Raw genomic sequence first — 14,094 nt, forward strand, 5'->3', positions numbered from 1 at the left:
TATGGAGACCACCTTCAGATTCAGAGGCAAATTGAGTATACCACTGCTTTCATACATATCTAAGGAAACATACCTATATTAATTTATGCAAATATTATGCAAATATGTGCTCACTTTTGGTGACACGTTTCCTCTTTTTGAGCAATGTATAAGTGACCATTCTAAAGACTAGGCACAAAAATGGGGGAGGCATCTGTCTTATCTCATGAAGCAGGGCGGCCTTATTTTAACAACAATTTATTATTTATATGCCACCCATCTGACTGAGTCTCCCCAGCCACTCTGGGCAGCTTCCAACAAATTAAAACATTAAGCAGAGTAAAACATCAAACATTAAAAACTTCCCTAAACAGGGCTGCCTTCAGATGTCTTCTAAAAGTCAGATAGTTGTTTATTTCTTTGACATCTGATGGGTGGGTGTTCCACAGGGCAGGCACCACTACCGAGAAGGCCCTCTGCTTGGTTCCCTGTAACCTTATTTCTCGCAGTGAGGGAACTGCCAGAAGGCCCTCAGAGCTGAATTTTGGTGTCTGGGCTGAACGACAGGAGTGGAGACACTCCTTCAAGTATACAGGGCTGAAGGATGTTGACAAAATGAAACACAGCAATGAACACTAGGCCATCTCTGCCCATTGACATGTGGTAACATGTTCAGGGGTTCTGAGTGGTTTTGCCCAAGACTTTAGCATCAGTTGACAAAGCAAGGTTTTCTTTATTTTCACCTTTCAGGAGTAAACAGTGGGTGGGAGGAAATACTACAAGGAGGAAGCTGTGCCATCGCTCCATTTTATCCAGGAAGATAAGTAACTATACTTCTACAGAACTGAGTCCTTAAAAACTTACCTCTCCATCCCTGCTGTTAAATACCACCAGGTTATCTCAATAGCACAGCTTAGCCTAATAATACAAGGCAATGTGTGACACTTTCATGGTCCCCCTCAGTTCCCAGTTGATTCTGCTTTGCCATTCCATCCAAATGAGGAAGGGGGGAGGATTTTTGCTTTAAAGCTCCTGAGTGGCAGGATTTTTCAGGTACTCGATTGTTCTGGGGGTTTTGTGGCAGGGTGATAATGCAATTAAAGTGGTTGGGAGATTTCACAGAAGGTGGCAGGCAAATGAGAGAGCTGCAGGCGTCCACCCTCTCCTCAGGAGATCCTAGTGGCTCAGCGTTCCTGTCAAGCAGGGTAATGTGCCTGTAAATTTCACTCGACAGAAAACGCATCGTAGCATCAAAAACCGACAAAACAAGCAAAGCATGGAAGAGTGACAGCCAAACGGTTTTAACAGCAGGCAGGCTGTGGAGGAGGTAGAGGCTCGGGCTGGAAGGCAGGCTAGTCGAAAGCAAACACAAGGCGCTGGTGAGGGTTTTTGATTGTGCTTGTGGAAGAGAGAGAGAGAGAGAGAGAGAGAGAGAGAGAGAGAGAGAGAGAGAGATGCATTCAGAGTTAGAAGGAAAAGAGCAACCAGCAGCCTGGGGAAAAAGAGAATGTGGGTGAAATCTATCAGTGTGAGAAAAAACCTCCCAGACCAGGCATAGGCAAACTCAGCCCTCCAGATCTTTTGGAACTACAACTCCCATCATCCCTAGCTAACAGGATCAGTGGTCAGGGATGATGGGAGTTGTAGTCCCAAAACATCTGGAGGGCCAAGTTTGGGGATGCCTGTCCTAGACAGACAGGAAAAATTCCTGTTAATCAGACCTATGAACCTGAAGTCCACTTCTCATGCTAGAGAGTATCCCTACACCTGCTGGAAAATAAATGTGCACCACAAGGTAGATCTGCACCAGATATTTAAAGCTTGTCCTATGAACTTTTGAAGCGTGCGTCTTTTCACAAAGAATCCTGGGAGCTGTGGTTGGTTAAGGGTACTGGAAATCATAGCTCTAAGAGGAGAGAAACTACAGCTCCCAGCAATCTTTGGGGGGAAGGATTGTGCTTTGAATGTATGTTGGGTGTGCTATAAACTTGTGAAAGGTGGGCTGAGTCTTTATTTTGCTTTGAATAGGTGTGTTAGGGTCTCAACCCATGTACAAGGAGAAATAGATTTACCAGCTATTCCTGCATAATCATTTGGTCTTAAAAAAATAAATAAAAAGAGAGAGTGCAGAAAGTAAGAAAGGTTTCCGGGGGCGGGGTGGAATTACCATACAGTGGTACCTCATGTTACAAACATTTCAGGTTATACACTCCGCTAACCCGGAAGTAGTACCTCAGGTTAAGAACTTTACTTCAGGATGAGAACAGAAATCACGTGGCAGCAGCGGGAGGCCCCCTTAGCTAAAGTGGTGCCTCAGGTTAAGAACAGTTTCAGGTTAAGAATAGACCTCCAGAACGAATTAAGTTCTTAACCAGAGGTACCACTGTATATAATCATAACTATATTTACACACGCATTCTTGGTTCATGCGTGTTTGTGTTTTTCAACTTGAGGAGCTGGGAATACTGCACCAAGGGTATTTCCAGAGAAGTCCAGAGTCAGTGCATAGCATCCTTCAGCAGTTACTAAGGCCCAGTGGTTTGCCAACGGCGGCTGCAGCTTCTCCTCCTCCTTGCCCACTCTCCAGCAGCCGCTATGAGCTGCCCAAGGAAGGAGGCCAGTGGCGGCGGCCATCGAGATGCAATGGTATGCTCCCTTGCTGCCACCACTGTTGCTCTGGAAAAGCTCCGGCTCATCCTCCTCCCTGAGCTCAGCAGCATCACTGGCAGGGGAAACAGGGACATTCCTGGATCAAATCAGAACCTGGGATGTATTTCGTAATTCTGGGACTGTCCCTAGAAAATCGGGACACTTGGATTGTATGTGACTTGAGCTGGCCAAGGCTCCCGACACAAAACGATTTCCAAAATTAGCTCATTGTATGCAAAATATGGTTGTGTGGATCTATCCTAATAATAATAACAATAATAATAATAATAATAATAATAATAATAATAATAATAACTTTTATTTATACCCCGCCCTCCCCAGCTAGAGCCGGGCTCAGGGTGGCTAACGCCAGTAAAATTACAGTAAAAACATAATAGGGGGGGGAACCAATTTAAAATACAGGTTAAAATGCAATTTAAAATGCAGCCTTATTTAAAAAGTAGCCCATAGATCAAAACCATAAGGGGAGGGAAACATAAGGGTCAGACTGAGTCCAAACCAAAGGCCAGGCGGAACAGCTCTGTCTTGCAGGCCCTGCGGAAAGATGTCAAGTCCCGCAGGGCCCTAGTCTCTTGTGACAGAGCGTTCCACCAAGTCGGGGCTAGTACATAGCTGTCAACTTTTCCCTTTTTTTAAGGGAAATTCCCTTATTCTGAATAGGATTCCTCACAAGAAAAGAGAAAAGTTGACAGCTATGGGCCAGTACGGAAAAGGCCCTGGCCCTAGTTGAGACCAATCTAACTACCTTGCGACCTGGGACCTCCAAAATGTTGTCATTTGTGGGCCTTAAGGTCCTCTGCGGGGCATACTAGGAGAGGCGGTCCCGTAGGTACACAAATCTACCCTAACTTGTAAACAAGTCTCCCAAAATTAGAAGTCTGGGAAAGAACTAGTTTGTTGGGATGTTAGTAGCCTGGGCTTCCATGGTGGCTGTAGACAAGGAGACCCCCCTCTCCCCTCCATGGCCAACATGGAAATACATGCTAGTGTTTTGTTTCTCAGTTTTCCAATCTGCCCAAAAAGTTATTCTGAAATTGGAGTGGTGATTGAGAAGTAAGCCAAAACCTTCAGCCTTTTATAAGCTGTAGGCAAAGGTGTGCTTCTTGAAAATGTTTCAGATTTATCTGTCATTCCAGAATGTTGGGCACCAAACTTCAAACCATTTATTTTTCTCTAATCCCGCTTAAATCTGTGAACAGTGATAATAACGCGATGGTTGATTTGATGGTCAGAAAATTCAGAAATTCTCTAGCTCAAAAAAAATAATAATCATCTCCTTAGCAAAAGACGGTTGGAATAAAACCATATTGTCAAAAAGAAGTAGCAATCTTGCCATGCACACAAAAAGTGAATTAATGAAGACTAAAATCTCGACATGTGCCAACGTTGTCTTAACTGACAGCTTTAAACTTTCGACATGTTGCATTTCCATTCATACTAGCTTTCAGAGTGGAGTTAATATTGTTTCTCCAGCCTCAGTCTTTGACCATAACTTAAGAAAACATAAACAGCACAATCCTGTGTATGTTCACTGCACTGTGGGTTAAAACACAGAGCCTAGGACTTGCTGGTCAGAAGGTCAGCGGTGAGCTCCCGGTCCCTGCTCCTGTCAACCTAGCAGTTCAAAAGCACGTCAAAGTGCAAGTAGATAAATAGGTACCGCTCCGGTGGGAAGGTGAACAGCGTTTCCTGGTTCACCAGAAGTGGCTTAGTCATGCTGGCCACATGACCCGGAAGCTGTACGCCAGCTCCCTCGGCCAATAAAGCGAGATGAGCGCCGCAACCCCAGAGTCGGTCACAACTGGACCTAATGGTCAGGGGTCGCTTTACCTTTACCTTTAAGGTTGCATTCTGAGGTAGAGAATAGTGTGTTTGTTTTTCTAATTATAATGCTAGTGCTCCTTTTCCATTTTCTAATGTTCCTTTCACACTACAGTACGGAACTGTGGCTATTTGACCAGTATTCCAGCATGTCACACTAAAGTTCAATCATACCAATGAACTTTGACAATATCATTGAACAACAATGATATGCCTTGGCCCTTTCCGCATAAGAGTGATTCTATTCCCCCATGATTTCCCCTTGAAAACAGCAGGAAAGAACTGTATGCAAATATATTGCCTCAAATTTCACCCCTTAACTTAAGGTTACCAGATGTCCCCATTTCCCGGGGACAGTCCCTGGATTTGCAAATCAGTCCCCATACAAAATCCATTGAAGTTGAAAAGTGTCCCCGGATTCATTGAAAAGAATCTGGTAACCTTACCTTAACTCCCATGGTTTATTTATTTTTCTGGAATCAAATAACACAGAAATGAGTGTTAAACATGTACCAGATTCCATTCATTTTCTGGAAGTGGCTTTTACATAATGCAAATATAATGAGGAAATGAACAGGGACATGGAATAAACTGCTGTATGAATTGATTTGATTTTAATATTTGAATTCCGCTTTTCCAGCAACAAGCATTGAGATCAAAGTGCCTCACAATAACGACAGCATTAAAAGTTAACAAACATTACAATCACTATACTATCAAAAACACAGTAGCATATACGGTAAATAAAAACAAAACAAAACAAAAAATCCATTAAGCAATACAATTTGGAACAAGCTCATAGCAATACAAAGTAGTTGTACCACCTGCGTATAGGATTGCAGCTTTCCAGTTATAAAATAATAGTTAGCGGTTCTCTTAATGATAGTATTACTCACCAAATATAAACAAAAAGGGAGAATTCATTTGCTATTCCCCATCATTTTGTTGAAAAAAGACTCTTTTTTCCAGCAACTGTTAAGTAAAATGATCATTTTATTATTTATATGCCACCCATCTGATTAGGTTTCCCCAGTCACGCTTGGCAGCTCCCAACAAAATATTAAAAACACAGTAAAGCACTGAATATTTAGAAACTTCACTATATAATAGTACTGGCACCAGTCACTCTCTTTTTGTTGCTGCCAAAGAGAGAGTTGAAACACACCCAAGCTTTTGACTCTTCCTTCTTTGATCCTTTTCTGGATACAGAACCAATTATTTCATTATTATTTTTTGCACTGATAAATAATGACAATATTCTGATAACATATTTTGATTCTGATTTTATTTTACTGTACGGCTGTTTTAAATTGTTGGACCTTTAAACTCAGACACGGTGGAGATCATACAAGCATTACCTAGAGAGATGCTGCGATACAAGGTATTATAAGGGAAGAAAATACAACAAAGAGCCTGCGAGCTATCCCATAGGGAGAGCAGAATTAGTTCTGATTCGGAATGTAACAAATGACCTGCAACCTTTCTCTATGATCCTAGCAAACGACAAGAAGACGGCGAGCGATCAATCTTCGTGCGGTTAAAAGAGGGAGGCTACAGGCTAAAAGAGAACATTCTGTTCCATCTGTACGTGAGCACTTCGCCCTGTGGAGACGCACGCCTCAACTCCCCCTATGAAATCACAACAGACTGTAAGAACTGTACTTCCCTGGTTTCATTTCAGCTTTTCTTTCCCCACCTTTTTTTGATTCCCTTAATGTTTTCCTTCTCTGTTTCCCTGTTAAGTAGATGATGGCTGACTATGAAAATGATACAATGGTTACACCTCTCTCAATGGGCCTGTATAGAAATAATACGGGCTCCCTCTTAATAGTGGTTAAGGAACTGGGAGCCAGCTTCAGGGACAAACTCGCTCTTTGCAAGTTCTTTGCCTTCCCTGGAATAAATTCGCGCCCTGCCATCTTAACCACCGTTAAGCAGTTAATCAGCGCCAGCATTAACCCCAGTTAACTAGACTTCACCCCTAACTAAGATCTGAAACAACAGTTCAAAGGAGCTTGCAGATCCTAAGTCAAGGGAAACCTTTCTTTAATGCTAAGTACAGTTAATTCTGGGGAACCCTTATTAACCCTTACTAATGTTAAATGCAGTTAATTCAGCTGTTGACAAGCCTAACCAAGCCAGCTCTTGATTTCTTAACCATGGGTATCATATGTTCGTTTGTTATTAATCATTGTCATGCTACTACAAAAACACTAAACTCAGCTAAAATCACAGTACTAAAGCATAGCAAGTAAAGCAGCAGCTCGTAGTCCTATATTACCATGAGAATGCCAATATGGTGCCTCCAGATGTTTCTGGACTCTAATTCACATCAGCTGTAGCCAGCTTGGACAAATTGAACCCCCCCCCCTGCTTTAGTTATCTATTAACATTTGTATAACACTTTCCATACCAATCCCACTTGTTGTGTGGGATATCTGTGTATTTCTTCATGTTTTAATTGAAAGCAGCAATAAAGGAGCCATCACTGGATCTTGGCCAAAGAGGATAATCATCCACATGTAGGGAGCGGGTTACAGTTGCCCATATTATCCCCATAGTTCCTGGGGCTGGGGGCAATTTTGAGTGAAGAAATGGCACTGCAACCCTGATCCAGTTCAGGTCTCCATGTGGCTGCTTTTCTACGTCTTTGAAGAAGTTGGTAAATCTGATGAAGGATCTTCCATAGAATGCGTTGTTTGGCCTTTGCACTCAACACAGAAAATATATGTCTCGCCTCTGTCATCCATGCCTTGGTAACCTCTGCCAAGCATTTTATGTGGGACTCAGAAGCTTCAGTGGTACAGATGCTGTGGACCTCTCCTTGGGAATGTGGGGAGTAAGAACCTCCGTTGTGATTTCTGTTAAGCACAGTTAGCCTCTGGGAAAGCCAGCAAGGATCTGAAAGCACATGGGCAGATCTGACCAGATTTACAGCTGATGCAAAGGAATCTGGAGACAAGCAATCCGTGCTCCCTTCTCTCACCCCATCAACCTTAATGGTGGTTAATCCTAAATAGGTTTCTTCTTGTATCAGGGTCCTAAACCAACATTAAGTTCTGGTTTCTGGTTCTAGTTAAACAAGAACCCTGGTTAATGTTATTCACAGTGAATGCCAGAATGCAGAAGAAGGGTGAGCTAGACCTGGAAGAAGTTGGTGGAGAAAGCAAGCATGTATACTCCAATAATTGGCTCCAAATCTCAGGAACACAGTCAAGATAGAATCAGCATTACCTCTGCCCTTACCAGCTGTCAAAGCTCTAGGCCACTCCTCTGCCCTCTCTAAATTTATGAGCGTTATATATGCCTATTCCCATATGCGCAGCTAGTGGAATTCTGCCTGCCAAAGCCAGTAACGTGATCCCAGCATGCCCAGAGGGGACATATAGGTGTCTCTGCACTGAAGTACAGAACTGCTTTGTATTATGTTATGCAAAGTTTGTTCCAAAGTTATTTGAGCTTTGATCTGCCCCATTCTCCTCCTCTTTGTCCATTATGCCTGAAATGCCCTCTAAAACCACCTACGGCACCTTCTTTCAACTCCCTCCTCGAAACCCAGCTTTTTTTCCCAGGAAGCTGCTGGCTTAGTCCTCATTCTCAGATGAATCAAAGCCCAAGTGCATTTGCTCACATTATCCCTTGTTTTGTTTTTCTTGCTTCCTCCACTCCCTCCTGTCTCGCTGTTGCTTTCCTTTTTGAGAGTTAGCTTAGAAGAGGGACCTCTTTCTCCTAGTGCTTCTCTATGAGGCGGTATGTGACCTGATAGTGTATGTACATGACAACAGCAATAGTACACTTTTTAGGTGTGTTTTTGAAACTCTTCCAATCACAGACTTTGGAAAAGATGAAGAAGTTTTTCCAAGGGGGAAACTTGATTCCTCAACTTTTTACATGAGAAAACTCAGCCAAGGTCTTCCCCTTTTTCCACCCCTTTTGCTCTCGGTTCATTTTTCTTCCATAGCCTGCATTTTTTGCTGTTCTAGACAGACCAGCAGAAGCAGGCAAATCAAGTCTGCCCTGAGGCTGCCTCTGCTGTCTTCCCCCCAGGCTGCTTTTTCTATCTTTTGCTAACATGTTGTCTTGCCTTGTGCCATTGACTTCCTGATAGCCCAGCTCCCGTTTTATCCCACAGTCCCGTTAGGTCTGAAACACACCATTGCATCTTCTCTGCATGTGGTCTTCTTCCTGCTTGCCTATTAACCTACAGCTGTGCTGGAGTTGTGAGGCAGACACATTTCTGTAGTGCTTCCATCGCAACAGGATCGGCATGCAGCCACGACATCTGGGTCGTTGGGTTTGTAGGTAATCTGAGGGTGAGGCACAGAGTCAGGATTCTTCCTCCCCCAGAAGAGAGCTAGCAGGGGGCCACACTGCACAGAAACATGTCTCTCAAGGAAGCACACAAATAGACATGTCTGCCACAGGCTCTCTGGCATAAACAGTAGGGCTGCCCGCCTGTTGAATCAATACATTTATCAATTAAAGTTTTAGTTGGTCATTTGACATTAACCTCCGTTAATTTTGATTCAAAATAAGTTTGCTAGCAACAAAGCCCCTCAGCAAAGGTTCCTTTTTTGGACTATTGAAAAAACATACAAGGTTACTTGTAATTTGATAAGGCTCATTGTTCATTCCATGTTACAGTACCATTTCAGAATAAAAATAGATAAGGAGGAAAGTCTTTCCAGGTATGTATGCTAAAGGTAAATGGGACACGGGCAGCGCTGTGGTCTAAACCACTGAGCCTCTTGGGCTTACCAATCAGAAGGTCGGTGGTTCAAATCACTGCAATGGGGTGAGCTCCATTGCTCTGTCCCAGCTCCTGCCAACCTAGCAGTCCAAAAGCACACCAGTGCAAGTAGATAAATAGGTACTGCTGTGGCAGGAAGGTAAACGGCATTTCTGTGCACTCTGGTTTCCGTCAGTGTCCCATTGCGCCAGTAGCGGTTTAGTCATGCTGGCCCAGGAAGCTGTCTATGGACAAATGCCAGCTCCCTCAGCCTGAAAGCGAGATGAACACCACAACCCCATAGTCACCTTTGACTGGATGTAACCATCCAGGGGCCCTTTACCTTTTTTTACCTTTTACCTTATGTATGCTAAAATGCTTTAAATCACTGCCCCAAACCCTTTATTTAAATGTGTCAGAATGATGAAAAAGTTTGTAGTTTAATATAGGGAAGCAGAAACCTAAGTTTCCAAGCTGGTCACACAGAGGTTACTCATCTTATGTGCATCAGTGTGGGTAGGTGGATGGGGGGGGAGCAGGGTGAAGAGATACCAGCCAAAGCACAGAAAACCCAAAGTACCCTATGTGTGACCAGCCCATGAGTTTCCCACTGTGGGCATCTTGCTACAGTGAACGCATGGCATATTATGGAATGTATAGTCATACTCCCTTTGAGCGCTGCAGCACAAATGGCACAGGAGAGCCACAGTATCTGAAACGCTGTATCTAGTACACAAATTTGGCCAGACCTTATGTGAATAGTGGAGAGTCTCCTTCGAGTCCTGGCTTTTGTTCTTGTTTTCTCTCTCTCTCTCTCTCTCTCTCTCTCTCTCTCTCTCTCCAGCTGTGTTTGCGCCTCTCTGTTGTGTGACTATAAGAAGAGCAGACCAAAATCCAATATATTTAGTCCAGCATAGTGTTTTCAACAGTGGCCAACCAGATGCCAATGGGAAACCCACAACCAGGACATAAACACAACAGCAACTGGAGTAGAATCAGAGCTGTAGAGTTGGAAGTCCAATGCAAGAGCCGTATCTAAAAAAATCCCTGGCAGATGGGCAGCCACCCAGCCTCTGTTTAAGAGCCTCCAATGAAGGAGATTCCACCAACTTTTGAGGGAGACTGTTCCACTATCGAACAGCTCTTACTGCCAGAAACTTACTCCTAAATAATCGAATACCTCTGGTTTTCAGAGGCATGCCGTTTCAGATCCTGGATGTCGTAATGTAGCCCTCATGCCTAGCAGCCATAGAGAGCCTAATCCTCAATGAATTATAGGTAAAACTATATTGTTGCATTCCGTTATGCCTCTGTGCTTCTCGGCATTCATTTTGGAAGCGTAAATACAAAATGGCAGCCAGGATTTTTAAGCTTGTTTAATTGAGGTGCTTCTCTCTCTCTTCCCATCAGGTGTCCATGCTTTGCCCTATGGGCCCTGCAACGCCTTCAAAATGGAGGTGCTCAAGTGCTAATTTTAGATGAGCAACGCAATTAGCAATTAAAAATAATGCTCTTGAAATCTTCAAGCTGCTCTTGCTTTGATTGGTATCTCCAAGCAAACCACCTGTGCAGAATCTGAATTCCTCTGATTAATTTGTGTGTTTTCTACTTCAGACATTCTGTTATAATCCAGACCCAGAAATGACAAATTACTACTAATAATAATAATAATTTATTGTTACGGTCAGAGACTAGCTTGTAAAACACATAATGGGACTGCACTCCCAAAAGCAGAGCAGACATTTAAAACAGATTACTAAAGAGACCAAACAATTTGGAAGAAAGGGGAAAGGCTAAACTTCAGAAAATATCACATTGTATTGTTATTTTCAGTCTTCAAGTACAACTGTGAGGTTAAGGACACAGCCTTGCTGTTTTTCACTTTGGGTGAAAAACACTTCATCAAACGCATGAAAATGGCAAAATTGAAACCGGTTCTACTCCACAAAAGCATATGTCTGAACGCACTGTTTAAGGTATAAGGTAGGCTTGTCATATTTCAAAAAGTTGAGCTATTTTAAGGAAACCTCTAAAAACAAGCAAACAAACCCACCCACCCCCTGCCGTCGCCAGCATCTCCAAGAGCTGATTCTTCTTCGAGCAGGGAAAGAAAGGAATTTTCACCATGCAATTTTTTTTTATTTAAAAAAAAAAACACAGAACCACGCCCCCCAGAAAAACCTGAAAACGGACAGACCCTATTGCACCCCTTTCTCCAACACAGCCCTCTCATCACTCCAGTGCCGCCGAGGTGTAGCCTCCCCTAGAAATTGTTTGAATTTTAAAAAATGAAACAAAAGCGGTGGGACAGAAACACACACACCCAAAAAAAACAACGGGTTGCCATACATTCAGGAAATTCTGGAGATCTCTTAACATTAAAAAAAAAATCCCCCTGGAAGCCAATTTAGGCATCCAATTTCCGTACATGTCTGGAATTTTCCAGACGTATGGCAAGCCCTAGGTATAAGATACCAGAGAAGTACTTGTTGGGCTTTCTTTTTCTTTACATTTTTCTTCATTTTTTTATTTTATTTATCTTTATCAAGGTTAGCTCTCTGGAATTCACACTCCACTGTATTATAACAATGCTAAGAGCACCAAAATTGTGCCCTCAGCTTGAATCCCTACCTATTAAAATTGTCCTTCACCAATTAGTCAACGTAATGCCTTGTTGACATCTGCTTGCAGGTTCCAGCCCTATTACAAATGCATATCCGAAGGATTAGTGGAATTCATTGCCGTTTGAACTCGCTTTTGTTTCCAAGCGCTCTATCAACCCTTTATAAACAAACTATCGTAATGAACTGAGAAGCGAGTATAAAAGGGAGGGTGCAAGAGGCCTCACCCCCCCCTTCATGGTGGGGGAGTAGCATGCAGTGAAGCAGAGAAATAGAAAATGAACTTCTGAGGCAGCCACACGTAAATTTCAGACAGGTTTTTACTCTTGTGATTCTGTTTAATCACCATTCATTTCCAGCAATTTTTTTTTTTTTAAGGTGGGGGAGTGGAGAATTTTTAATTTGCTTTTTACTAAAAAAATCCATCGTCTGTCATAACACAAAGGCTGACTAGTTGCAAATCATTGCAAAAATAATTGAACTTACGGTATATTGCATTTTAGATTTTTTTATATATAAAAAGAGAAAGGAAAGGAACGGGGGGGGGCAGGGGAGGATTTATCTCTATACATTCAAAGGATCAAAATTGATACTAATAATTCCGCACTTCCTTCTTCCCTTTTCTCTGACGCTCTGAGCAGTGATTTACACATCTAATGTCTAGTCAGGCACACATCATAAACCCACTCCAAATGATTTTTAAATTGGCCCTCTCTAATGCTGGGGTCGGGTTGACATCTTGTTCCGGATGAAGTAGCATCTTCAGCTGACTTCTCCCTCCCTCCCTCCTGCTCCTTCCTACCTCCTCCCTTCCCCTCCCCGCGGCAATTAGCAAAGATAATCAAGGGGGAGAATAAGCGATGCAAAAATTAGGAAGACTTAACAGCCACAGAGGCTCGGATCAAATTGAAGAAGAGAGCAGCAGCCGGCAGGAGCTTGTGGCTTACCAGTGGATGAGTAAATAAATGTTGAGAGGTGTGCCTTTTTAAAGAAGCTGAACCCAAAATAACAGTTAAATAACAAGTACAGTGGTACCTCTGGTTGTGAACGGGATCCATTCCGGAGCCCCGTTCGCATCATGAGCAGAAGGCAACCTGCGCGTGCGTGGGTCACGATTCGCCGCTTCTGCACATGCACGTGACATCATTTTGAGCGCCTGCGCAAGCGGCGAAACTTGGAAGTAACCCTTTCCAGTACTTCCGGGTCGCAACCTGAAAAGATGTAACCTGAACCGAACGTAACAAGAGGTATGACTGTAACGGGAAATGAGGTGCCCATTAGCTGGTAGAAAGTGGTCTGCTGGCCAGAGCTGGTCCAAAGCTTTTGGTCCTAAAATGCTGGAATTCAACATCAGTTTGCTCTTTTTGACATATTTTGTACATGGCTTCTCAGGCTACTGAGAGGGCTGACTATGTCCAAGCCCAAACCTGAACCTCTCAATCACATAGGCTCCATTGATTGTACTGTCAGGTGGTGTCCAAGGCAGTGGTGCATTCTGGGCAAGTCTCTGGGACTGTGGACATTGCTTTCTACATGCAACTGCACAAATGCAGTAAGAAGTGCAGTTTTTACTGTTAGGAACGAGTGATCCGTTACTCCCATCACAGAAGTCTTAATTGTTTAGTTTCAAGCTGCAGTCCACCTGGCTCATTTGCTTGAACTGCATGAAGGTTCTGTTCTCTGTGCACATCTCAATGGTGTGCCCTGTCTTCGCTCTTTCAATCTGCATGTGGGTGGCATGGTGCGGTCTGCATGATGTGGGCTAATCTTTGGCAGGCTGACTAATGTGCCTTGAAGAATCTTGCCTTAGGGCAGGCGGTTGGGCTTGGTGACCCTATGGGTTTTCTTTCCATCCCAAACAAATGAACATGTAAAAGTAGGTCTCAGATGTTCCCGAAATCTGCCTGGAATAGGAGTGAAGTTTGCAGAATGCCTGTCAAGAGCAGGCTCTTATTTGTGTCTGAATCCGTTTGCATTTGGTAATTATGCCTGTCAATGCACCTTGCTCAGGCTTTGATCCTTGTCAGCTAACATTTACTTAGTATAATCAAAGTCATGCAAATTGCAGTGTATTCAACCCTGTCCTGGAATTGCTGGTATTTTCAGGTAGCGCCTTCCATCTGTGGGTATGTCTGTGTGTGTATGTCTCCCTTCTGCCATTTCTAATTTTCAAGCTTTGAAATACAGAAGGAAGTGCAGTGCTTTGGTTGCAATTTGAGGACTTCAGATCTGAAAAATCAAAGAGTAGGCCAGTCAAGGTTAGAAAAAGGAGAG

At 43.2% G+C, this 14,094-nt stretch overlaps 1 protein-coding gene across 6 annotated transcripts in view; it reads left to right on the plus strand.

Annotated features, from left to right (window-relative positions):
- ADARB2 (adenosine deaminase RNA specific B2 (inactive)) overlaps positions 1–14,094 on the plus strand; it is a 367,260-nt gene that overhangs the window by 322,670 nt on the left and 30,496 nt on the right. For all 6 annotated transcript variants that reach the window (XM_082192280.1, XM_082192283.1, XM_082192281.1 and 3 more), the window contains one exon: positions 5,968–6,119. In XM_082192280.1, coding sequence (XP_082048406.1) covers positions 5,968–6,119 — 152 coding nt within the window. The remainder of the gene's footprint in view (positions 1–5,967; positions 6,120–14,094) is intronic.

Source organism: Podarcis vaucheri, assembly GCF_965113315.1.
Source record: "Podarcis vaucheri genome assembly, chromosome: 12".
NCBI classification, from domain to species: domain Eukaryota; kingdom Metazoa; phylum Chordata; class Lepidosauria; order Squamata; family Lacertidae; genus Podarcis; species Podarcis vaucheri.